The sequence below is a fragment of the Lepidothrix coronata genome, unplaced genomic scaffold (assembly GCF_001604755.1).
Source record: "Lepidothrix coronata isolate B3197 unplaced genomic scaffold, Lepidothrix_coronata-1.0 Scaffold195, whole genome shotgun sequence".
In the NCBI taxonomy this organism is placed as follows: Eukaryota; Metazoa; Chordata; class Aves; order Passeriformes; family Pipridae; genus Lepidothrix; species Lepidothrix coronata.
Genome location: NW_016690375.1, coordinates 760,456 through 787,488, shown reverse-complemented (window position 1 = coordinate 787,488; position 27,033 = coordinate 760,456). Strand labels below are relative to the sequence as shown.

Genomic DNA, 27,033 nt, shown 5'->3' with positions numbered 1-27,033 from the left:
GAGATAGTGAGAGACCTAATCAGCTTCTAATCTCTTTCTGGTTTATATTAAAGAACCAATCTCAGATCACTTCTTAAACAGGACTCTGGTGGGTTAAAAGGCATGCTGAGATTTTAAATGAACCTCACCAAAATGAACATTGAATAAGTTATTTTTGCTGTGGGGTTCCCCTCCCACTCCCATATTTTTTTCCAGGTCTACTCAGACTACTGAGTGTACTGAGTGTTATAAAAAAAATAAAACGGTTTAATAAAAATTTTCTTCAGGAGTAAAGTCTTCTTACTACCTATTTCTACTCTGCTTAGATGATTAAGAATTAGCCAGGAATTATGTACTCATTGTTTTGGGAAAATAGTAGAGTTTGTATGGACTAAGCCTCACCAGGCAAGAGTACTTTCTGAAGAATTTTTTTTATTGAAAAGATATTAACATTTTAATTTAAATAAGCAGACTGTGCTTTGCTACCAACTCTAATTTTCCTTGCAAAACAAAACAAAAATTTTGTGGTGTCTTCAAATCTTTTTCTTTCATATCCATGTGTAAAAAACACATGAAATTAAACAGATAGATGGCATCCCCAAACTATTTTAGGAAAAATAATCATTACACACATTAGTCCATATATTAGTTATAACTATAAATTTTCTCAGGTGGACTACACAGTTTAGTCTTTTACCAAATATGTTAGCAATATTGTGCTCACACATACTTTTAGCCACAACATAATTGTATTTAAGCAAATGACAGCAACTGAATAGCTATTAAAAAGTCAGTCTCACAGGAGGCACTAAGATGAATTGAGTTCAAGCTCCAAAAACCAAGGTCAGTCAGAAATTAGCTTAAATCTGAAGCAAATGATCCCACTGACTTCCATGGAGATAGTTATATGCCTTAGGCTAGATACATGCTTAATTCCCTACTGAGACATTCTCACAGCAAATTCTTGAAGCATCGAAAAATTCCTTTTTCCCAAAGGAAAAACATGTTTTTTCTAGTACTCTTTGATACACTAGTAATGTATTTCCCACAAACTAGCGAACATGCATATATACAAATGAGTAAAAACAGAGCATAAATCTGAATCTATAATGAACTTAAAAAAGATAGATCAAAGGGATAAGTGGTAAATTCAAAACATGCTGAATCATCCTTCATATAGACAGGAAATTGAACAGAACAGTAAATGCAGTGACCTAAATTCTTATGAGATATCAAAATTTCAAATATATTTTTGCAGCAATGACTATAAGGACAATTCATTCCACATTATCAGAAAGTAGACTGATCTCCAAGGACTTCTACCAACTATAATTTATAAATATAACTAGTATTATTAAATAATCATGGTGACTCTATTCTACAATGCGAGAAACAAAATAGTCTATTGGGAGACAGAATTCCCCATTATTATAGCTGTAAAAATCTGTCAAACTGTTATCTCAGTTGTCTGGATTTTCAAACTTGAAAACAAGCAAGAATTACCACCTTTGACCCACAGTTTCAACATATATACTGTTACTTGACTAAGCTGTTACCTGAAATCAAGAACTAACTAAAGGCTGAAAATATAGAGGTTGTCTGCATTTCATACCTCAATATGAGATTTGAACAAGAATGTATAGTAGAAAGAATCCCATCAAAACACAACTCTTCAATAGAAAGCAAGCAGAATGAGGCTAAGAGAAGAGTTAAAGATGAACAAGTAAGGTGGGGTTTTTTGCACAACACCTCTAAAATGAGCTGAATTTGCAAAAGTAGTATCTTATTTTATAAAGTTGCAATCATAATAAATCCAAGTGTCACCTAAGGTAATACAAGCTCCTGCATATTTCAGGAAAGTATAGAAAGCTTGGCAGGTAAGAAGAGAGGAAAAAATGTGCCAAATGTGACTGTGAAGGGGGAAGCAAGACAACCTCACTTCTGGTTAAGAAAAAACTGACACAACTGGAAGTGTCTTCCTTTACTTACAATGAAAAAATATGGGAAATATCAATTCTCCCACTGGAAGAAAGTGCAGACTTTTCTCTCATCTCCTCTGGCCTTGCTGAGTACCCTTTGCTTCCCTCCTGGCACCTGCCACTGAGCTGATTCAGTGGCTCATTGTTCCTGTATTCCAAGGGAAAACCTCAAGAGCTTTTCTTGCAGGTTAGATAAGAGTCCAGGCTATTGTGACACTAGTTGGACCACATAACTTACCTCTCCATAACTTCTTACTCTGTGTTTGCCGTGGGGAGCAAGGGGAGCAGCACACGCAGCAGGCACGCTTGTATTAGAGGGCCCCTGCTTAGGACCCCTGCAGCCTGAAAGATGCACACCACCTGGATTTCTTTCAAACCTGTTGATTTCTTTTCAGAATAGAGGGACGAAATAATACCTCTGCTGGTATCTGAAAGCTAAGAGAGTTTGAAAAACTATTTTAAGCTGCTTCCCATATATCATTCTAAACCAAATTTAGAGCAACTTCATTCCAAAGCATGTTATTTTTCCCAGAAGCTAAGGTGAGATTTTTTTTTCCACACCATTTTTCCTTCTTACCTCTATTCATTTCTTTTCCCCTTTCTATTTACCCCTACTCTTTACCACCTGTGATAACTTGGTGTCAAAGGATCATGGTATGAGTTTCCACAAAAATTCAGAACAAGGCAATGCCTTTTGCCTGGTCAAACTCCTTCCACAGCCAAAAGTGCCCCTTCCAGATGCACAGTGATACAGTCATCAGCTCCTCCATGTAACTCCACACAGCTCTGCAGAGTCTGTGAATACAAGCATGCTGCATTTGCAAGCTGAGGGGCTTTGATTGAAAATCCTCAGAACCAGGAGCTATTTGCATTTAATCCAACACACGCTGACAATAAGATGGTTGAGTAATGTATTTATGTCATTCTAGCTTAAACCCTATAATTTACAAGTACATCATGTCAGTAATGTTACATTAAGAAGTATCAAGAATACTTTTTCCTGAACCCCAATCCTGCAAAAATCTCCAAACAAGTCAAACAAATTAAAGATTAAGTAGGGAAGAAAACAATGAAACTGAACCTTAGAAATAGAGTTATTTCGTGTTTTATTCATGGAGAAAATGTATCAAATACAGAGACTTGTCAAAACTATTTTCTGTGAAATTAACAGCTTTGGGGAAAAGCACAAAAATAATATTACAGCACAGCTATACTTTCATTTTATCTACTGCCTGCTTTTCAACCTTCAAGTAAGTGTATTTTTCCAGTAAATTGCTTTTTTATAAAGAAAAACTTCTGTGAGAAAAAATTGATCAAGTCAGGAAGATCTTCAACAGGTTAATCATGGTGCCTGGGCTTTTGACAGTCAGCAAATTCACAATCTAGTATAACAAAGAGGTGTTTACTACCAAAATTTTTTTTTTCCCATAACAGTTTCTCGGGCTCTAGGGCCTCTCTGGTTTCCTTAACCTTTGAAAAGACACTGTTTTAATCCTTTTTCCTAAAACATATGTTTTAGGAAATTATGTTTCCAGAGCTGGAAATATTTAGAAAGGGAAATAAAAATGAGCACATTATAAATAAAAAAAAAAAAAAAAAAGGCACTACACTTATTTACCATCAATTTTCTCTTTTATTTCCCACTATTCCAGATTCAGCAGTTACTCTGTTACGAGTGTCACTAGCACTCAAAAGCTGAGTGTGAGGAATTAAAGCACAAGGCACTGACGTGGCCGGACACACAGACTGCCACAGACAAGGTGCTGCCTGCAATAGTGCCTACATACAGAACTTGTACAGGATGCAAGCACAGCCTCTTGGGCTGGTGACAACTGAAGGTCACTAGTGAAAGCACCCCCATCCCACTCTCTGGATTCACATGCATAGTTGTGGATGCCTCAGATACCAGCATAGTTCCTCTGTCTGTCCAGCACCCCTGCCTACATCCCAGCCCCTCTTACCTCTTAGGAGAATTCTCTGCATTAGCAACTGCATCAGCAGCGTATGTGACCTTAACACCATACTACTCACCACAACTTGCTGCAATCTCTTTCCCCAGTTTGTAATGCACTGCCTTCAGAAACATGCTGATTTTTCTTTATTTGTGAAGATGTGAAAGAATTTCAGTTTCACCATTGTTTGTAGTGAAAGAGAAACTTTTCACAGAGCAAGATTCAAGAAGCTCTCAAATTACCCATTCATCAGACTATGCTCTTGAAACCGAGAAACCTTTACTGGCAATCAACTTTTCACAGACTAATGCATGGTTCAGCAACTCTTTAAATATCAAACTGATAAATGCTTAGTTCTGTGGAGGGAAAAAAGGAAAATTATAGGGATACCCATAGATTCAGTGTAATAACAATTGGTGCATGAGTTGCTATTTGCAGATCCATGTATACATGTGTTATCCATCCCGCAAGAGAACACTTGTTTCTCGTACTCAAAAGCTCATTCTAAATATTTTCAGCTGCAACCACACTTTCCTTTAAATCTTAACTGGAAACAGACTTCCTTTCCTAAAGATATTACATAATGAAAACAGGAGAAAAAAGAGCCCCAAACCCAGTAACACCGAGGTCACACTCAGTAGGTGCAAAGAACGCACTGTCTTTTGGAGAACCTACTGGGGCGGTGGCAAGCAGGTGCTTTGACAAACTTCCATTTGAAAGCTGTTCCCTACACCAAGGGGTTGCATGGAAGAATGTTGATATCTGGCATGTGAGAAGGAAACCCAGGTGCTGTTCACTTTGGGTCAGATTGAACATTTCTAAAATAAGCCTAAGTACAGACGGTAAAACCAGAAAACTGTCTTCAAGGTTACCTTTCAGAATGTATCTCACATTGTTCCCTTGGCAAAGAGAGGTGTACGATATCCTTCTTAAAACATACCGCAGAAAACTAGCTAGGCTGTAAAATACAAAAATACTGGCCTCTTCTGGGGGTCTCTGAGAGGACAAAACATTCTCAGGAACTAAATGTACCCCCCCGACCAACCTCCGAAGCATTTGCTACGTATTGATCCCTCTCCTAAAGCTGAACCTAGGCTGCAATAAATCTCAGGGCTTACTGCCTGCATGGCATTTATCTGTCAATTCCTTCCTCCATCAAGAGAAGTTGGAGATAAAAACAAGGAAAAAAAATATCAACGAAATCCAAATAATACAAACTATTTGACAGAACCCTCACAGAGACAAAAGAAGGGACAACAGGCTCTCTCATCACAAGAGATTCAGGGAAAGACATACAACAACAAAGTTGTTTGCAAACACTACAGCAGATAGGACTCAATCTGTAATGATGGACAGTAGGTACACTTTTGAAAGATGTAAAAAGTAATTTATATTTGAGCCCAGGCTTTAGTTGATTAGTACAATAGGTTTTTGCCATATTTTTTCCCTCTGTTATATAAAGCAACTTAGGCTTTGCTTTGGCATTTTTTTTCAGCAGAAGGAAATAAAAAGTAAGAGGAGCAGTAACAGGAGTGGACACACCAGCAACAGCAATGGCAGTATCTGCTCCACTTCCTAGAATGACATACGAAGAGGCACAAAACAGAACATAATTGGCCTCTAAAGACTGTAATGAGTCTAAGTTATTAATGCAGCTGCATCCCAATAGTATCTTGAGGATCTCTCAAACTTTAATGCCAAATCCCCATGACTACTAGAGTACCACTTTCTAAGTACTACAAGTAAATTAAGTGAGTAGCCCAGGGTAACACTGGAAATCTGCATCAAAGAATCCAGCTCCACCCAGGAGACCCAGACTGAAGTTTTAACTATCAGACTACCATTTCTTTCTTTACCTAAGAGAGAAGCTACAATGATCCCAGAGATAAATATTTCATAATGTCAAAAGCCACCACTAACTCACACTTTCTAGACACATACAGTTTCGGTCTGACCTTGAAGTAGGATCATTGCAGAAGTTGCATGGAAGGTCAAGTTGTTTTTATATAAACTGAATAATGGCTGTTCTGCAGAATAATCGTGAAATTGTAATTGTTCCTCTTAGTCTCTTAATCTCTCAAAGGAAACTGAGAAGAAAGAGCATGCTCCTTTCAAGGTCTCATCACATCTCCATTTTGGCAAGACATCCAGTCCAGATCTTTGTAAATTCACAAAGCCTGCCTGAGAAAAAAAAGCAGTATTTGGCATCCTACTTAAACTTTGCCATCTAAAAATGCAGAATTGCTTTAAATAGGATGGTATGCTTTGATTTGTCATAACGTTTATTATTGCATTTATTTTCTGCCTGCAGATATCATTAAAGATGATGTTTCATCTCAATATACGTATAAAATCAAAGGAATGAAGAAAGGTAGTATGCCTAATTTAATTACTGTCCTGGTTCTTTCAGTAAATGATGGTTGAGCATACCAATATGAATAAGTATTTGTAACTAAATGTCACACTATAATTATGAAAGAGCAGGAAATTGAGATACAGGCTCTGATTCTAATTCCTCCATGATAACCATACAAATGCATCTCACTCAAAGTATTCTTTCATGACCCTGGAGTTCAGGACTGTGCTCTTTTGCTCTTCTTGTCTATTTATGAAGAAAAAAATCTCTTGGCATCTAAATTATGATGTGATGCTCTGTGATGCTGCTCCATTTAGCTGAGTAGGATTTACAAGTACATATCATTAATAAAATTTATAACAGTCAGATAGGAAGCTAACATAAATCCACCATTTAAATATATCATCTCTCCACACCAAAAAAAAAAGAGCTAAAAATTCTAATTTGCTCAGGAAACCAAGTATTTTGCTTGATCCACTGAGAACACACATCACAGGCCAATTATCTATATCCCAGACATGATCTAAACATATTCTGAGGCAATCAGAGCTAGAAGTTAGTGTTACACTCCTCCTGCAGCTCATGAACTAGGCTTGTTCACAACTCAACTTTTAAAGTAAAATACACTACAAGAGGTTTAGGATAAAGTCAATTTGGTAGCGGTTGCAGGATTTGGGGTTTTTTCCCCTCAATTAAAATTGGAAACTGCACCATCCACTTACATAAATAACAGAACAGAAACAGGACTCTCAAAATTCAGTACTTCTTTTCTAGAATAGGGACCAGGATGCTCCAAGATGCTGGCAGACTAACTTTATACAGCCTATGGTTTCTATTTAGTTTCATTCCAATTTAATACTAACTTCTCTAGTCATTATTTCTTCTTCTCTTTGCTTTCAGTAACTCCCACTACCAGAATCCTAACACATGCCCAGCCACAAGCGTGCAATGGCTATTTTTGACTAACACAAATATGCTCTTCTTATTTAATAATGCTACCCATTCTTTCACTGCAAAGCCTGCAAAAACCCCTTTTCCTCCATGCCCAGTGCTCTTTCAGAAGCTGTAGATCATTTTTAGAAGAGTTTAGAAGATGACAAGTTTTATTTCATTCTCTGGAGACCTTAAGTTACTCCATTACTGTGCAATATTTATTAAACAATGTTTCTGGGGGAAATGTGTAGCTTAGTAGAATATGTCCTTCCCAAAATATAAAAGTCCCTCTGTTTCTAACTTCTTCTAGCTGTGTAGAAACTAGTTGCATGTGACTGTCTGCTCCATACTTCAAAGCCATGTGGGAAGTCAGATGTACATGTGAAATCAGGCTGGTCACAGTTCTGGCTTGTGCTGCTCACCTTCACAACAAGAATTTTGATGGAGGAGTTGCAGGCATTTATTCAGCAAGTCTTTTTCTCTTACAAAAATAAAAACTTATATGAACTTCCCCTTTTAACTGGTATTAGGATATCTATATAGTGGTGTAATTAATGTAGTGAAATCACACATCAGTTTTTGGTTTGTTCATTATTAGTACTACTTACTTTTTTATTATCTTATTGTCCAAAATTCATAGTGACAATGCAAGACGCTCATCAGCTAAAATTATCTATGAACATCCTTTTTGGCAGAGGCACAGAGCTCTGTGTTATTTTACCATTACAAACTTGATTCTGTTCAAAACATGTATATATAAATCAAAATGTTTTTACACATTTCAAAAATGAACTGTAAAGGCAGAAAACTAAAATGCAGTTATAGTCCAACCTGATCTGATACAACTCTAAAAGGTGGCATTTGGCAATGGCAAAGCTTTCAAAATAGCTCAAGGAGTTGAGTGTCCAATTCCAAATAAAAATCAAAATATGTCATTGTTTATAAACACAGAAACATAATTTGCTGCCAACAATACATTAATGAACAATACATTCAAATTACCTAAATATCTAGTATCTAGTTCAAAGCAGCTGTCTGATAAAAATACATAGTCAGGATCGTTTTGTCCTATTTTCTATTTAAAGGTAAATTAAAACCTCTGAAAAATCTGCTTTCCTTGCACTGACAAACACCAATGGATTACATGGGCACTTTATTAAACTCTTGGAGACAACTTCTGCTTGCAAGCAGGACATCTGCTTTGCTAGAAAATCTCAGGAAAAACAGCTAGCCAGTGCTATCTGGCTCTTTTGAGTTTCAATGCTGTTGCCACCGTCTTACAAAAGTGGATACCATCTATACAGACAACAGCTGTGCTAATGTCAAAGCTCACTGCCCACGCTGTCCACCACAGAAACTAATGCCAACTCCTGGCTTCTGCCAGGAGCCACCCTTCAGCTGGCTGAGGACTGGCCCCAGAGCCAAAGGCTCCTTGTGACCCCCCTGCTTCGGGCAGGGCAACAGTGGCAATGAATCCCAGCTGATCCACCTCAGCCAAGGGGCTGACTTTCAGTGATTCGCTGCCAAAACAAGTAGTGTAACTTATACATTTTTCTATTCCCCTATTACATTTCAAATATGTTTCACATCTGAAAATCAAGTAAATTTATTTCTGGTTTACAGTTTGTAACTATCAGTGTCATTGACCCACTACCACCACTACATTTTTATGTACTTTTTCTATAACAACATCTGTATTTTTCCCACTCTGGTCAAAAAAACCCACCAAAAGACCAAAGGGGTTTCATCTTAGCTCTGCACTCCTACCTTCCATTAAAAAAATAATAAAAATCATTAGTACATTCAATTAATACACATAGGAGGAGCTTGAAACTCACCACAGAATTTTCACACAGCTTGTTCATCATATTCAAAATAACTCAGTAACTACCTAATTAAATTGTTGGTGTAATGACCCAGTGATAATAGTTTGATTGGGTGCTGATGGCAATTGATCTGCAAGCTAGCTGGATTTAAAAGAAATACAATATAAATTCTCGTCTTTTTCTTTCTAAAAAACAAATGCACTGTTTTTGTTGGTGAGGCTGATAATACCTATTGTAGTTATGTTGCTGTAATTTGACATTTAAATAAGTCTGTTTAAGTTGTGTGTCCCAGTCAAAAACCAAAACGCTATTCCTACCTTGCCCTTGGAGTCATGCAGTAATCTGTCAAATGATTTTTTTTTTAATACACATACATATTTGTGTTATGATAGAGTATTCTAGCCCTAGATACTATGCTTGGGATGTCACTAATGGGCACTAAATAAAAACTGCCTAATACCAACACATTACAAAGTTAGAGCCCACAGTTTCCAAGAACTTCACTAAGATGTGCCTCTCCCTGCTCAGTACTGACAGTGCCAGGTAGACAATATACCACAGCATTGCATTTTAAACATAAAGAACATCTATTTAATAACTATTATTCTATTTTTTATCAGTGTTACAGTATAAGAGTGATACTACTACATCAGAGCTTCATATGCTCATTCCTTTCATTTATATTAACATTAAGCTACACCAGAACAGGCCCTTCTTTCTCAACATCCACTAGTAGAAGAAAATACAGAGAGAGCACATAAGAGCCACTGCCACCATATCGAAAGTTAATTTGTCAAGTCACATATACTCTTTTTCATTCATAAACCTTGAGCAACTACCAAAACATGTATTACCACAGAGTTCTGAACACACTTAAAATGTTTCTAACAGGCGTGATCTTAACTCAGGTTTGATCAAAATGTGCCCATCTCTGAAAGCGTTTGGTTTTTTGAGAGTTGAATAATATTTAGATGGATTGTAAAGTACACTGTTGTATTTCCACTTTTAATCCATTTTTTTTCAGCAAATAAAGAAAATAATTTCATTTCTGAAATATGCTGCCATCCTTCTTGTATACGCTGGATTACAGCTTTTCAGCTGAGGCTGAGGCATTAAACCCAAAATGGCTGAAGCACTGGCCAAAGACAAATCTCTTCTAAAAAATTTAGCAAGCTACATTATTCAAAACTATTCAGCAAGCATTCAAGCTACAACATGATGGATGCGCAGGCCAGTCTGGGTATACAGCTAATCAATATCACCCTCATGAATAGTCACTGCATAGTGTGGAGCCTGATGTGGAGGAGACAGGCGCATGTGCTTAATATTCGGTGCCACAAGCAGTGCCCCTGACTTCAGCCCAATCACTCGCTACAAATCCCAGCTACACCCACACAGCTTTGTAAGAAGAGGCAGGGCACAGGTTTTATGACACTTGTGGTAAACACTTAAGAAATTACAAAAGCCCTTGGATAGCTGTGCTTTTGTGAACTTTCAGAAAAGGCTGCTATTTACTGCAGTCCTGATTTAATGACAACTAACTGTATAAAACCATTCGGTTTTCAATCAGCTATGGCACAACACAAGCACACAACTCATGTACATTAATGTGCATTACTTGAATAAATTCCCCCCTGCTTATACCACTGAATATAAAGGTTTTCCTCACACATTTGACTAATCAATACTTGGAATCAAATACATCTTGTTTCATGAGGGAAAAGGAAAATGAATGAGGTCAAATTAATGCTGTCACTTTCTATAAACCGGCAATAGTTTCCCGCTACAGAAACCACTAACTTCATTATTTTGCAATAGGAAATCAACGCTGTAGCATGTTTTAAAAGTCTAATTTACTAGAGCAATAAAAAGGCACCCTCAAGGCTCATCATGTATGTCATATTATGCTTAATTTTAAGCATTCCAGCTTAAGAACAGTAGGCAAAACTCTCAGCGAATCAAGTTGATTAGTATTTTGAATTTGTATGCTGTAGTGCTCTCCACTCACTAAGTACTATATAAATATTATTTTATTAAATTTCAAAGCAATTGTGTTAGGCGGGATAATAAAATGCCTCTGTCTTACATTCTTTATCTCGACAATACAGCCTTTAAAACAGAAGCAAAAGCAGTAAATTAAAGCAGTAAACTCACAGGGAGAAGGTCAGAAGTGAGGATATTCAAGACTTCTGAAGCTGTGCTAGGACTAGCAGGGCACAGAAATCTACATCCAAAGTAGAAGCATCTGCCTGAGGTTTGCAAGTATCTCCTTATCTTCTATTGCATGGTTAGAGAAAAGGTTTGGGGTTTTTTTTTTTATTATTTTCTAGTACTCATCAGGGTTCACGGCACCTTTTTGCAGGAACCCTATTTCATGAGGATGCTGCTGGAGAGCAACTAGCTCATTAGGGAAAAGCTGAGAGGATAGAATAAGAACACCGGTAAAAAATGAGTTTGAGTAATAAATAAATAAAAAACCAAACACAAACAATGAAAGAGGTAACAGATCTTTGCCTCTTTCTCCTTTCTAACTCTGTATTTTAATTAATATAGTGTTCCACTTTCTGGAACAATGTCTCCTTGCCTGCCAACTGGCTCCTCGCTCCTCTTTAAAAAACTCCTTAATAGCCATTTCTCCCAGAAATCCTTCTAATAGAATCTTATTTCCTATTCATAAATGGTCCCTAAAATTATGGTTGATTGATATGATACAATTCTTTTGTTAAATTACTATTATATTGTAAACTTCAGTACAAAGTCAAAGACATATCCTCACCCTGGCAAATACTGTTCTTTACAACCACAGCAGCTAAATGTAAAAAATACTGTAAATCGTGTCTTAAATAAAAAATTTCTAAAAAACTAAAACTCCTAATAACATTTAAGAGACTTTCTCAATTTGCCATTAACCAGCCAACTGTATTTATTAACCGTGGCACTATGCTTCAGAATCGTTACGTTTCAATGACACAGCTTGCTGTGTACAGCCTCCCGACCAAGGAATAGTTTGTGATAGTCAAGTTAAAAATGCAGTGTTAGGCCTTGTATTTGTGTAATTTCTCATTATAGATTTTCATAGGCTTTTGAAGTTTACTTATCCTTAGCTATTCCCTAGTTATCCTTCTGCAACAACTGAAGAAAGAACTGAATTCTTTTAAAGTTATACCTCTTCATATTTCAATGTATTTTTTAAAATACTGAAAGGAGCTTCTCTTGGAACATTTCTCCCTACAGTAATTCCCCACAGAATTGCTTACTGGGAGCCAAATGAGGCAGAAGTGAATTGTAATATGGCTCTAGGACTGCAGGCCTTAGCCAAATAAATGCTATAATCAGCATCAGTATGTAGAACATCAACAGGATTTTTATTGTACTACAAATAGTCACAGTAGTGTTAATAACTCTGACTTCCAGAAGAGAATAATTTTAACCTTTCCATGCAAGACACAGCATTTTCTATCATATTTTTACACTCAAACACCTTCATTTTTATAACAGACATAGAACACTCCCAGATGACTTCAGTATGATACACATGTGAATGTCACATACAAAGATCCCTTTCAAGTATTTGAGAAACACAAGGAACTTGTTGGGAAAGTAAACAAATACAGTAACCACTGAAATATGTAAAGCTGACATGACATAGGGCTGAATCTTATATATGACAGCACATACCAGCAGGGAAAAAAAGGCTCACAAACCTGTATGTCTGATTGTGTTGACTGAATTTTAGTGAGGCAAGCCACAGGTAAACCGTCAAGCCCACCGTCTTAAAGAAGCCTTTATAAAGAGTTCAACAAACCTACTACTACCAGAAATTATGGAAAATCATCTACTCTTCAGGCCACTCACATACTCAAAGAATTAAGAAGGTTTTATTCAAATTCAATTAGAATAATATATTCTACCATAACAGTGCTGGCTCATTCTCTGTGTGTAATTTGTTGTCCTCTTGTTTCTGAAGGGGGCAAGATTAAAGATCTTAAAAGACAGAGTGCTTCCTAATTATCTGAAAGAGCTTATATGTACATATCCAGAAACATGATCACTTTCAATTTGCTGAGTTTTTAAAAGGTTAAAGTTCTGCATTACACTAATTGTATATCTTCAACATGCTTGATCACTTGATCACTTCTGTATTCCAGTGCCTATTTAAAAAATCACATCAATAATATTTGATTACGTATTCTAATTGAAGAAGTTTATAAGAATTCTATTTAGGTAGGAATGGAGAGGCCTATTGAAAAAAAACAAGCAAGCCTGAAAATGAAAACAGGGAATGGATTGACTTGGAACTGCTAAAAAGAATTTTGGTTGAAAAGTCTTAAATCCTTGAAGTGGGCAACAGCTTAATGCAGGAATCAGAAAAGCAACTTTTAAAAAATGTTTAGATGTCAGTATCTAACTCAAGGGTTTTCTGTACTGCAGTGGTATGCAAATGCTAAAAAACTCTGCAAATCAAGCCTCTTACCTCAATATCTTAAATTAAGAGGATGACTTACAATCACACTAATCTTTTTGTGCCAGATCCTAACACAACATAAAGACATCAGCTTTATTGTGTCAACATATCAAATTGTGTTCACCTATACTGTGGCTCTACCCTACCAACTCTTTCTTCCAACTGAATGACTCAAAGCCAACAGTGACGGTTAGGCAAATCCTAAATTTTTTCCAGACAGACCCACCACCAAACAAATAAATCAAAGAGCAAATATTACTAAGATAAACATATTTGTTTTTAAAGACAATGTGCACACTGCAACATAAGTCTCTACATTACTGCTCAGAATAGAAATGGTCACCATTCTTCAAAGGGCAGTGCAGATCTCTGTTTTAAAAGCACCTCATTTGCTCTGGATAATGAGCCAAGAGTAGAAAGATCATGTGTCATATCACATCTCCATCTTAATTACTTCTCTATCAAGTATAATGTCATTTAGGCATTATGATCTCAGTTGTTCCAGAAGCTGCTATAAATCTTTGTAATCATATGCTGGACATGACTTTTCCTTCACTGTTAATTCAGTGCTTTGTAAATATAAAAAAAAGGAGGAAAACACATGTGAGGCCAAGTGCAACGTGTTAGGGAAGCATATTTATGGAAAATGGTTCTGCCAGTTAATTTGTTTCCAAGAGGTCCAGGGAATAAACTAGTCAAAATGCTATGATTTCTTATAAAATGTTAACGTTTGTTTTAAGCTGTTTGAAGCATGTTTCCCATGCGTTGACTTTCTGCAACCAGTTAATAGCATTATTCAGTCCAGGTTAGAAAGGGCCTTTTCTGTGCAGTTCATTTGTTGCATCCTAACTCCCAGTAATTTAGGAAACAGTGATCATGCACATATTGCTGCTACAACCCTCCACAATCTCTACCAAATAAAATAGATGTTTCATCATATAAGTAGATATGCCGACAAGTTTAAAAAGCACAGTACAATGGTTAAACAGAATTATCATACAGATAATTCAGATATGTTCACAGAATAATCATACACAGAAAATTTGAAACAAGAGCATAATTCAAGCAGTTTAACTGTAACCATTGCTAAATTTGCATCAAAGAAGGGCCCAAAACTGCAGATGGCACATACCAGCCAGCACATGGCTCAAAAACCCCACTTTCACGTGAGTCTGCAGGAATGGGCACTATTGGCACCTCTGTGGGTGAATGGACAAACAGGGGTCAGAAACAGCAAGTAAAAGAGAGGGTGAGAATTACTCCTGCTTAAAAAACAGAGTAACACAACAGAATACAAAATCAAAACTCTACCTGTGATCAAGTACAAATCTCATGTATGATTTAAGACTCTCCAAACCCTTTTGCATTGGTAGGACTTTTCATATTCACGGACTAGACACTACACTGCCCCACATCACAGCCAAAGGAAATGCAGTGTTTGTCAGGTGACACAACTTAGCATAACCTTGCATAATCCTATTATAAAACTGTACTGAACACTCTATGAATTGACCTTGTTTATTGCTACTAATCAAGGCAGTGCAACAGGGCTTTAACCAACCCATGAGAGAAACGATCAAGTTACGCTCACGTATCAAGTCAAACCTTCTTTATCTGAAGATTATTCTGGCACACACAAAATGTGATTGCAATTATATCAGCAATGCTCTTTTTGTAAATGCCTGGGGTAGGCAGCAGTCATTTTAAGTATCTAGAAAAACAGATGGGTCTGCCCTTGGCGCTGAAATTCTTACATAGCTGTAAAAATCAATTCCATTTTATAACTGACCATATGAAGTCCAAATGCAGTGTAAAGAGCATTTTTTCTGATCAATTACACATATAGAAATAACACAACAAAATGCATACTGCTATTCCCCTTCCAAAAAAATTACTTCTTTTTATTTCCAAGTAATTGTACTGAAAACATTTACTTTATATTTCTAGAATAATAGTACCTCACTGAAGAGGGTCAGTATTTATCTGACTTACCAGAACGATGGTGATGTTGTTCTTCTAGGAACTCCAAGTCAAGCATTAGGTCATCTTCATCCAACTCACAGGAACCCAAGTTATTCAAAACATCCTAATAGATATTAAAAAAAAAACAAACAAACAAAAAACATTTAGATAGATGTGTTAGCCATATTGCTCTGCATAAAATAATTACCAATTAGATCTGGAAAATACATTTAAGCAGGAGCTATAGAAGTTTTTCTGCAAACACTGGACCAGTGAAAAACAGTATAAAACAACTGTCCAAATGTTTTTGTCACCACTCTCTCTTTGTAGAGGATCTCAAATATTTAACCAAAAAATCCCAAAGTACAAGTAATACCATTTATACATCTTTTTAAAACATTCAGTGATGGGTGTCTTTGCAACTCTAATCATAACTTCTTATGAAGACAAAAAGTGTTATTCTTAGCACAACATAAAAGTATCAGTACTTGTTTTTTATTAAATTTTGAAATTCTAAGCACTGCCTGTCCTTACCAATATACTCTGAAGAGGGATTTACTGTTCTATTTATCCAAAGGATAAAGAGACACAAATTTAGGATAAATAGAAAATTCAGGCATGAATTATCAACTCGTGAATTTTTAAGTATTTCTGTGGGTGGCAAAGGCTAACATAGACAGACAAGAAAGCCTGACTGTGAAGTGTAGCTGCTTAGGTTCCCCATTTCCAAACCACAGACAGATAAGGCAGCTTTACACAATGCATCCTCTGAAAAGATAAAATGGGTAGAGGGGCTACAATTAAAAGAGAGCAAAATAGTAGCTTTTCACACTACCTAATCCCTAAAGGATTAGCTTCTCAGAAGATAAAATGACTAGTTATTTCTCAGGTAGATATCTTTACTCTGTAAACTCCAAGTACAGCAATATCACTATTTAGGCTTCATCTGGGGTCATGAAATGGTGTTAGCTCAGCCTTCGCAAAAGGCCTGGAAAACCAGGGTCTGTAGCCAGACACAGGAATGACAGTCAGTCTCAGAAGAGACAAACTGCTGACAGGGGACAGAGAGGCACCCTGGGAGCCTTGGCTGAAGAAAACCTCTCCTCTGCCATCCAGGGAGCAGGCAACACACACCAGGAGAGTTCACCGTCTTGTTCCCTGTTCCTATGCTCACCACAGGCAACTTTGGAAAATGAAGCAATGAGGCAATTTTCTTCTCTAGCTCCCACCAACCTCAAGTGGCTATACTCAATGTACTAAAAGTGATAGTCATACTCCATTTTCTTCCCATGTATATTTTATTCTAAAGTCATTTCTTTTGATGTGATATTATGATTTTCTCCACAGTCACCAACATCTAATCAAAGCTATTCATGCACTCTCCAGCTGGCATTTTGTTTGAATCTACAAGCAATATTGCACAGTCCAATTCTTCAATTCACCCACAAGCAAAAAAGGTCAGTAGATCCTGCATGAGATGCTGGCACCCCTTACATTTCACATACTCCCAACATCAATGTAACCCAGACAACATAGCAAATCAGCGTGAAGGAGGCCAGGTTATTGTCCCAAAGTATCAAACTGTCTGTGAGATCTCCATATAGCAATCCGCTGCATAGAAAGCAGAGAAATATAACAGTTACATACATTAAACTAGTAAAGGCCCATCCTGACTTGAGTTCTAACCATTTTTTTTCGGTTCCTTCTAATTCTTTGAAGTCTTTTCCCACCACAATAGATGTCAATTCTTATTCACACTCACCATTTGTACCTAATTCAATCCTTTTGAATAATTATTTCTTCAAACTCTTTCAAAAACAACACACAGGCAACACAATGACTTTTTCTTGCATTCTTTCCCTGACTTACTATCAGGGCAGGAAAACTTCTTCTGAGATACAGAACACACTGCTATTACTATATTTTTGCTCCCTTTTTAAATTTAGATGCTCAAGCTTGAGCAAATGGCATATGAAACAACTCAGAAAGTACAACATACCTTGTTTATATATTGTTTTATTAATGTAAGAAAAAGACTTGGAGAAAAAGTCCATGAGAATAATCCTTGCAGTTTTTAAGCAACAGCTAAATGTTTTTCATACCAGTAGAAGTAAAAGGTCAAAAGACTGAAGTACACAGGTTTGTCTATCCAACTGACTCCACACTGATATTAAAGCTGAGAATCCTTTGATAAGCTATACCAGCAGTAAGGAGCATGATTTTGTGCTAATTGAGCATCTTCTACATTTTGTGCAGTAACTTATGCGTGGTCTGAAATCTTAGGAGATTGCCTGTGAAAACAGTGATTCACAGCCCTCATCAAGAAACAAATTCCATTTGATTTGGAAAAAACAAACAAACACAAACAGAACCACAGTTTCTAAATTAAAAAAACTCCTGTATAAGATAGACCAAAAGGAAAATGTTTGTATACAATCCTTCTCCTTATTGTTGCACTTCAGGATCATCTTCACTTGCAACCTCCAGAGAGGAGGTAAACCATGCTCCATCTATCCTCTCTATCCTGTGAGGCTGAAGTAAACCCTGCTCAACACAACACCTCTTGTTGTCCCCCTGAACTAAGGGCTCCCAGCTGCCCTCCCAATGCATCCTTGCCCTGCCTTGCCTACAGCTTCTTCAATTGCACCAACAGCAGGGCAAGCTACAGTGACAAAGAAAAGCTCCTCCAGGTTTATTCTTCTCATAAGCACCTCCTGTGGGGAAACAGTCTCCCTCTATTCCCAGAAGCTCACTTGTTCTTTATAAAGGGGCAAATGACAGAACTGGGACCAAACAAATTAGAGCAGCTACTCTCCACCACGGCAAGAACAAGGGTTTGACAGAGCTGCTCCCCTGCCAAGGATGTCAGTGATGGCAGTGCAGCTGCTTTCCTGCTCTGATCACCTACCTGTGGGCAGAGTTCTTCCACAGAGACAAACCAAAACCGAACTCACAAATGTATAAAGGTCCACCCAACCAGAGAGCATTAGTTAAGTTCCCAGGGCTGTTCTGAGTAATATTTTCTGAAAATATATAATTAGAAAATAAGAGAGCCAGGCTCCTAAAATGACCTGCCTAATGTCACAGAACAGCTCAGCAGTACCACTGTGAGTGCACACTAACCTCCACCCCTCTGCTTCCTCACCAGGATCCATTACTCCTTTGTTGCTATGCCAATTAGTAAAAATTGTCATTTTTTTTAAAGTTTAATATCTTTTGACCTTTTTCCTGTTCTCCCCCTCACCACCGATGCTGCATCCTTTGAAGAATAACGCAATTAAATATTAAAAAAAAAATAAGAGAGATCAAGCCCTAAAGAGCATTCCAAGTAAATAGCTTCAAGGCTTTGCTACCTAAAGAAAAAGAAATTAATGCTCTCATCAAGGTCTCAAGGAACCATTTGTTGTCTATTTATGGTAGCATACCTTTCATTTATTTTAGGAGGCAAACCATTTAGTTGAGGCAGAACCTTGTAGCAAAAACCTCTTTATTAACTCTGTAATAGCCCCTTAGAAGTCTTAAGACATACTTCCTAGTTCTGCTGTCTGCTTGACTTCTATCATCATTTTGCCTTTATAATACATTCAAAATTAACATGATGATGCTTTTTTCTTCTAGTTAGTCTCAAAGTTGATCACAACTTGTGAGAAGCGCATGTGAACACAGTCAATCATTTACCTACATCTCTCAGTTTTTCCTGGTCAACACAGGTCACATCCAGTTTAAAAACTGGTAAACCCAGTTTACTAACCACCCTTTCCACCGTTGACTTGATTAACTATGACTACTATTTAAATATTTCTATTTAAACAAGAATTTAGTAGAGATAACTTAAATGTTACTAATTCAGAATAAATAGCAGCAGAACAAAAGTAAAATGGTTTAGGATGCTTTTCATAACTGATAATGGTCGTAGCAGAACAGAATGCTAATCCAAGAATATTTCAAGGCATCAGTAACTTCTTACTAATAAATTCCATATTTAAAATTCTTTCAGCAACAACAAGAAGTATAAACTGCTATTTTCATCCAACAGTTAGGTATCTTACTCAAGGCTCCTTGAACTCAATGATACTCAACTTAGTTGTGACCGGGCCCAGAACTTCTTAACATTCTTAAGTAATATGACCTAAGAAGAGTTTTAGTATGAAAAGATGCTCAGTGATTTGCATGGATAGAATTCAGAAAAAGCTGAAACATTTTAGTGATAGAGATATATTAGACATGCAGTTCCTCCCAGCCAGATGATGTGTATCTGGACAATAAGTTTACTCAGGGTTGCTAAATGGTGTTTCCTCTCTCTTTTATTGCCCTCCCTATCTCCCGTCTCTCTTTCCAGCTTCCCTTCCTATAACCACTCAAAGGAAATCTAATGCATAATACATAAATTTCAGTACCTTTCCACAATAGTCAAGTATTTAATTATTTGTATACCCGTTCACTTTGAAAGCTGGAAAAAATAACGACAGCTTTAATAGTCAATACATATAAAATGAACGCGATAACATGTCTCCAATTACTGGGCTTAATCAAATAACAAAAAGCAAATAACATTTCTTTATGAAGGGTCCTTTACTATGTTTTTTTCTTTCAAATCATAATTCCAAATAATCATCTTACACATATAAATACATAGTGAAATTACTGCTTATGGAATTACAGTAAAAATTGACTACTCTGGTATTAAAAAATGGTAATAAAACACACATATGAATATGCAAATACACTAAAGCATATTATTTTGTTAAGCAATGTAACTCAATTCCACATGGACCCAGCAAAACTGTATCAATTGCACAATATACATAAACAAAGCAGGGTAAATCCATGTAGAACTGAGTATTTATGACTAAGAGACAAACCAAGATTAAGAATTGGGTTTAGGTAACAAATTTGCCCATTTAAACCAGCCAGTAATCAGTGACATCAATCGAAAGATTAATTTGTTTTCACACATTTTTATTCTAGACTTCTTGCTCCTATACAATTGAAATTAAATGAAATAATTATTGAAATAATAAGCAAGGTTCTAAAGGCTACAGAAACATGTTCTCTATCATTATCAGCGTCTTTGGAGGGTTGTATATGTTATATTATAATTTATTCTAATTAACGTGCTCAATATAATGTTCAACGGCTTCTGTATAGTTTTCATGTTCTATTCTGGTATCTTGAGGGAGATTCGGCCCTGACAAATCTTGTTTTGCTGAGCAAGAAGATGTATGTTTTTTTTTTCCTAGCCAGTGTTTTGTGTTACCACACAGGCCTTGCATTTTCCAGTGTATTTCAAGATTCTTTGACACAATTTGAGATTTCCATTTCATTACTGTATTGTAATATTGCAACAAAATCTTGACTATTGCTTAGAGATGGTTCAAGGCTTTGAGAACCTGAGGTCCAGCAAGCAACTTAATGAAGCTACAAGACTGAAGCACTGGTGTGTTTGCAATTTCTCAGTTCATAAATATTTCTCTCAGACATATCCACGGCTGAAGACAGTATACACAGAAGCCACTGAAAGTTAACTCAGGTTATAAATACATTGATACAACCTTTCTATCGTGAACTTGAACATATTGACATTTTAATCTTTAACATATCTTTTGGTTAAGCCTTGCACCTGTGCTCAGCAAAAACACTATTTTTTTCCTCTAAAGCATATTTTGTCGCTTGTGCTTCCTCTGATGGGTGCCTTGCAAAATATTCACCACTGCTGCAACTCAACTGGTCACAGGCATCCCTCTCTGAAACCCATGTCTTCATCATCACCTTTATTGTATACAGATGCATTTCTCCTCAACTGTCTGTAATCCTACTTTGCTGCCTCTTTAGACTATAGCAGATAAGTCCTAAACCTCAGGGAAGGGAGTAATTCTTTAAAGCTTTTTTCCCCCTGAAATAATAATAAATGTCTATTTTGCATAACGGATTATGCAGCAATCACTGGATTTTCACAGATATTTTTAGAACTACAAGAACAAAATTTTAAATTCACTTTTCAAAATATGCTTAGGGTTCTGTTTTGTCTGTCTTTCCCCCTACATTGGCCTCTAGACATCTTCTGGATTGCCTTCCTCTGTGTTATGGTTCTTAACTATTTTCTAAATACAGATTTGCATACATTAGGGGGTGGGGGAGGGGCATTTCCAAAAGGTAAGGAGTTAGTGTTCATACCTCCCCATTGAAATGATGCATTAAATGTGGTTTATAAAATTCCTCTCAGAGTATAACAGTGTGTTAATATTTAATATTATAGAATCCTTTTTTCCTTCATTGTAGAAATATACGTGGGAGGCTATTTGAGATCAATGCCTTTGCAAGAGTACATAGAAAATACACTCTAGGGAGAATAATTTGATGTTTTGTAAAGTCACATGTATGACAATTCACCTGTATCTCCTCAGGGTCACTGCACATCTGATGCTGGAAAAGATCAGAATTAAATACTTATTTCAAGACTGAAACGATTTCTAAAGATTGCCGAAGGATAGTACTTCATCAAAATTGTATTCAGCAAAGGAACAGGGCATACAATCAGCATAAGAATGAAAACTGAGACATACTCAAGGAAAAAGAAAGACCTTGAGCTATTTAAAGTAATGTTAGAAGTTCGAACTGTACCTGAATAATTCATGGACATAATGAAGTATTTCCCCTTCTGCTCTCTCCCACACACTTCAAAGGGAAAATGAAAGTACATGAAATCCAGCAAACAGAAGAACTTTTAAAAACATGGAATCCCTGCCAACAGCTTAAAAATCTTTGTATCAAATGTAAAGCTTATACATTACTTTCATATACCAAGACCAGCTTAAAAGTGTTCTTTTTTCCTGAATAGCACCACCCAAAACCCATTCCCCATACAAATAAATTAGAGACTTTACAAAGGAAAAAAGTAAATGTCATAATGTTCAGTAAGAACATTCTCTGTAGCTATCGTGTGGAAACCCATTTATATTATAAATTAATGTGCCCTTAAGAACCAAAGACAGAAAATTAGCAATGGAGGGAACTGTCTAACTATTAAGCTCAGATCCATCACACTATTCTCCAAAATATTTTCCGCGTTGCACTCTTTTGGCTGTGTAAGGGAAGTGCAGTATTTTCTGTCCTACTGTTGTCACTGCCCTTTCGATTCTCTCTGTGCATTAAATCAATGTCTGCAATGATGCTCCTTTTGCCTGAGTGATTATAACTAATGTACTCTCCTAACAGGTCTCAGGTTCGCACTCGTCCACACAGGGTTCACTCAGCCACAGCACGGTCAGCTCCCTGAAGCCACGCAGGTGTAACACAGCCCAGCCCAGGCACCACTGGTGGCAGGAACAGGGTCTGAGCATGCTCCTGTCCTGCCACAGTGTCAGTTAAGACCAGATGACGGGGAAGTGGCTCCTACCTTCAGAAGTCCACAGGGAAAAGCATTTGAACAAACATCGTGCTGAGGTATGGCACCAGTGTACCCTCTCCCCTTCTTACTCAGCTTCCCTGTCACCGGGACAGCAAGCATAGAGATCATAGGGTAGGGAACTTCAGTCAGGGGTCACTACCCCACCTCCCACGGCAAACCTACAAGGGATTATCTTCCTACATAGCAACTGTAGATGCTGCCAGCAGGTCTTGGATACATTTCTGCTGTGGAGCGATTCAAACACCACAAAGCTGGTGACAATAACATGCAGCTATTGATCATAGTGCAGTAGGGTAACCTGTCTGTAATAACACTGGTGAATGTCAGTGGACTCACCTTTGCAGGAGTAACCAAAGCCACACTCAGTATTTGCTTGCCTTGAACTCAGATATATGCCCACAAAAACAGAGGGGCCAAAGCCAGTGTTTTGGAGCACAGTAATGCCACTAACTTTTGTAAATGGTAACAACACACAAGTATTTTTTAACACTGCTAAGCACAGGAATATAAATAACGTTTAGTTCCAAAAACTCAAACAAAGGATAGTGACATACTTGCACAAACTATGTACAGGAAAACAGGCAAACAAAAAAAAAATCTCAGAAAGTTGATAGCAAAGGTGGTACAAAATGCAGGAAAGGTGTGTGATGGAATAAGAACTAGTGCTGGTCCCAAAAATAAGATAACCTATAGAGGAGGCATATAAGGTTCCCTCCCTTTCTTTTTGTGGAGGAAGCTAAGAAGGACAAATCCACCAAGGGTGAGTGAGCAAAGATGAGGAAGGAAGAAGCAGCACAGTTTGGCACCAGTTTCTAACACCTGAGAGTACAGGAGCCTGGCCTCCACAGCCTCAGTGAGGGCAATGCCAACAATCACTGCCATCACCAGTACTCACATCCCAGCAAGACTGGCCTTTTTTCTCACTCTCCTAAACACTCACACTTTCGACATCTTTAATACATGCACTTACACACATGTATGTGCATATACCTACTTGCACCACACAGTCACAGATAAACAGCTCTTAAGAGAGCTAGGAGACAACAGATGCCCTCAGCATTTAAATTTTAGCACACTTTATGCATCTATTAAGTATTTGAAATCCATGTTCAAGTCAACCCTAGATAAGGATCAGCTTCTGACAAAACAGATAAAGACAGCAACCACCTAACCCTGAATTCGCTATCTGGAAAGAATATCAAAGTAAAAGCCACATTTGAAATGTGCACAGCCTTATGCACACCAGAAACTTTGAGAGACTGTTTGCCATTCTTTCAAATAATTCTAGAGCACTCAGATTCACTTTGGTTGTAAACAGAATCAAGACAACTGGATTCTCTGTGTTCAAAAAGGTGTATACATTTTTCATACATCAATCTACAATTTCATTAACGGAATCCTAGGGGAAAAAAAACACTCTTTAGAAAGTATGAAAATGCAGTCAAAGACATGCAATAAAGCTTAAAAGGACCAAATAAAGCCTCCTTTAATAGATTTTTTTTTCCCCTTCACTCATACACACATATGCTTTCCTCCCAGCAGAGGGATACATCTGCAGCACGTAATTTGCTTTGTGGATTAGTTAATGTTTTTACAGCTTTTGTAATGGGCAAAGCATTATGCAAGCGTTCTAGTGCAGTCATTATCATCACATAGCTTTGGGAAAGTTTTCTAAACTTGTGCCAGATTTTTCTGCCAAACACAGAAAAAGCTCCTTGAGCATCTCTATCCTGCATTTATATAGGATATCATTTAGACCATTTTTTGAAGCTGATTTGTATATACCTTAAAGATGTGAGTACAAAAGTGAGTACATTATTCAGCACATGGAATGGTGAGGTAGATTTTTCCAAAACCACTCAAATTAAACACATAACTTGTATCTAAACATTTTGTCAGTTGAAACTTTGTCTGTGTCCTGAGAGCACCCAAGTCAATGCTCTGGCCAGCATTTAAAGGGTCAAAATTGCTTTGTGACAGCTAAACAATCTTCAATTTTATTTTTGCCTTTTCTCAGCCAGTGGTACACACAGAGGAAAACAAACAAAAGAAAAAGGATATAACCATAAGAACTAGTGAGGCCCTCAGTGCCAAAAAGAACAACATTTAAATTCAGGGGATACACGAAGAAGACCCTCAGTATCATCCTATATCAAACTCTTACTTAAAGAATATTATTGTTCTGACAATCCACATCAGAATAATTCACCTTTTGCCACAATCCAGCATCAGCCACATACATCTGGTACACACAGATGAATTCAAAACCCATTTCCCCAAATCAAGCTCAAAGGTTGATTGATTTTTCTTGCAAATAAAAGAATGTCCCAATTTTAGTTGTATCATGTATACTGTTGGAGTCAGCATTTTTGGATGTCAAATGACAATAATCTATTTTATGGCTTGAGCATGATTTTGTTTCTAAGAAAAGACTAAGAACTTGCTACATATAAAAAACTCAAAACTCTTCTAGACATATGATTAAATAAATATTTTTTCTAGTAACAGGAAAATTCAATACTTTTTTCTTCCCAATATTATTATAAGGTAATTCAAGGCTGAACCTTCCATTTCTAATTCTAATTTCTAGCCTGTAATATTGGCGATAAATCACTAAAAAGTGAGCTCTGTAAATGAAACCACAAGTGACCCCTTACTATAGTGTCATTAATGCAATATATAATAGATATGCTACTGCTAATATTATTTGAATTCCTTCTGTTTCCATGGCAACGTTGGCCTACGGCTGCTCTGGTAAACAGGGTTTTATATCCTTCTTTGAGAAACGCTTCTGCTCATGTCATTTTTCCACTAGTGCATACTCTTCTCCACTTTCTTTGTTTTGGTTTTTTTTTAAAGAAAAATTGTAATGGCAATTACTGGTACAGAAGAAAGTTTTGGGGGTTTTTTTCTGGTTTGGTTTTTTTTTTCAGTTATTGCAGTTGGACGATCAGTGAATTAGGAATTTGAAGCAAGATAACCTGTTACAAGCTTTGTCAGCAGTACAAAATACAACACTCCATCTAAATGGAGCAGTATCTAGCAGCATCCGAATCTAACATAGACAGAAACCATAACCACTTGCTCGAGATTCTGCAATGCATACATTTTATGGGCTTTGCAACTTCTCCCTTGTACTTTCAAAACTATTTGATGCTTAAGATAACAACCTCTTTCAGTATTTACATGTGCATGTTCTTCTTACAAATACTTCACTATTAAGGGGGTGATCTCCTTGCCAGAGCGAAGTGGAAAGACCTGAGAACACAACACTCCTGGAGAGTTTTAACACTCTTTGAACTAAGGACAGAGAAGATACTTAAGACTAGTCTTGAAGTTTTAGGCACCCCTGTCTGTCCAGGCTAACCCAACAACAGCACTAGTTTTATCACTGCTTCAGAGCCTAAAGAAGATGCTGAAGATGCTTCCCTTTGTAAAGCAATGAACTCCCAGTTCATCTTCAGTACAACATAATCCTTAGTAATGTTAATTGCATCACAGACTGTTACTTGTTGGCAGGACATCCAATCCTTCAGTAATTTGAGTCAACATAGCTGTTTACAAATCAGACTGATGTCAGGTTTATGAAACTGGGAAAATGTAATTGCTGATGCATTCTAACCAGTGAAAGCTCAAATAATTATGCTACATAAAACATATGTTACATATACATGCATAAGGAACTCAAATAATGTTATATGCATATTGTAGAAACTGGATTAGTGTCTGGTCGTTCAGAAGAAAACAACATTCTAAAAAATTATGTACTGGATTTGCCACAAAGCAAAGCACAAAATTTGTTTTTCACTCTGCTTATAGGTCTTTCACCTCCAGTTCTGGTTCCTTGTATTTCTGTTCACTGTGTGGCTTGGCAGTTTAAATGGCATCTGCAATATTTCTTTGACAATTCCCATTCTTCCTATAAATTTAATAGAAATAATGTGCATATAATGAAGAATAGCAAAGAAATAGCACATTTTTGGTTTAAAAGGACAGTGAATGAAAAAATGCACTCACTGAATCAGCAACTTCTTAAAGGCTCTCTGGTTTGCCATTAAATATCATATATCAAGTCACAGAATGCTTCATCCTGAGCATGTGACAAGTTTGCTATTTGAACGAATGGGGATGGGTAGCTTATTACACTGGCAAGTTAGACCTCAGGTCAGGAAA

The 27,033-nt window shown here is 37.0% G+C and overlaps 1 protein-coding gene across 1 annotated transcript in view; it reads right to left on the bottom strand.

Moving 5' to 3' along the window:
• CCSER1 (coiled-coil serine rich protein 1) overlaps positions 1 to 27,033 on the bottom strand; it is a 650,146-nt gene that overhangs the window by 509,114 nt on the left and 113,999 nt on the right. Inside the window, exon 4 of the mRNA XM_017831720.1 lies at positions 15,483 to 15,576. Within this exon, the coding sequence (XP_017687209.1) occupies positions 15,483 to 15,576 (94 nt within the window). The remainder of the gene's footprint in view (positions 1 to 15,482; positions 15,577 to 27,033) is intronic.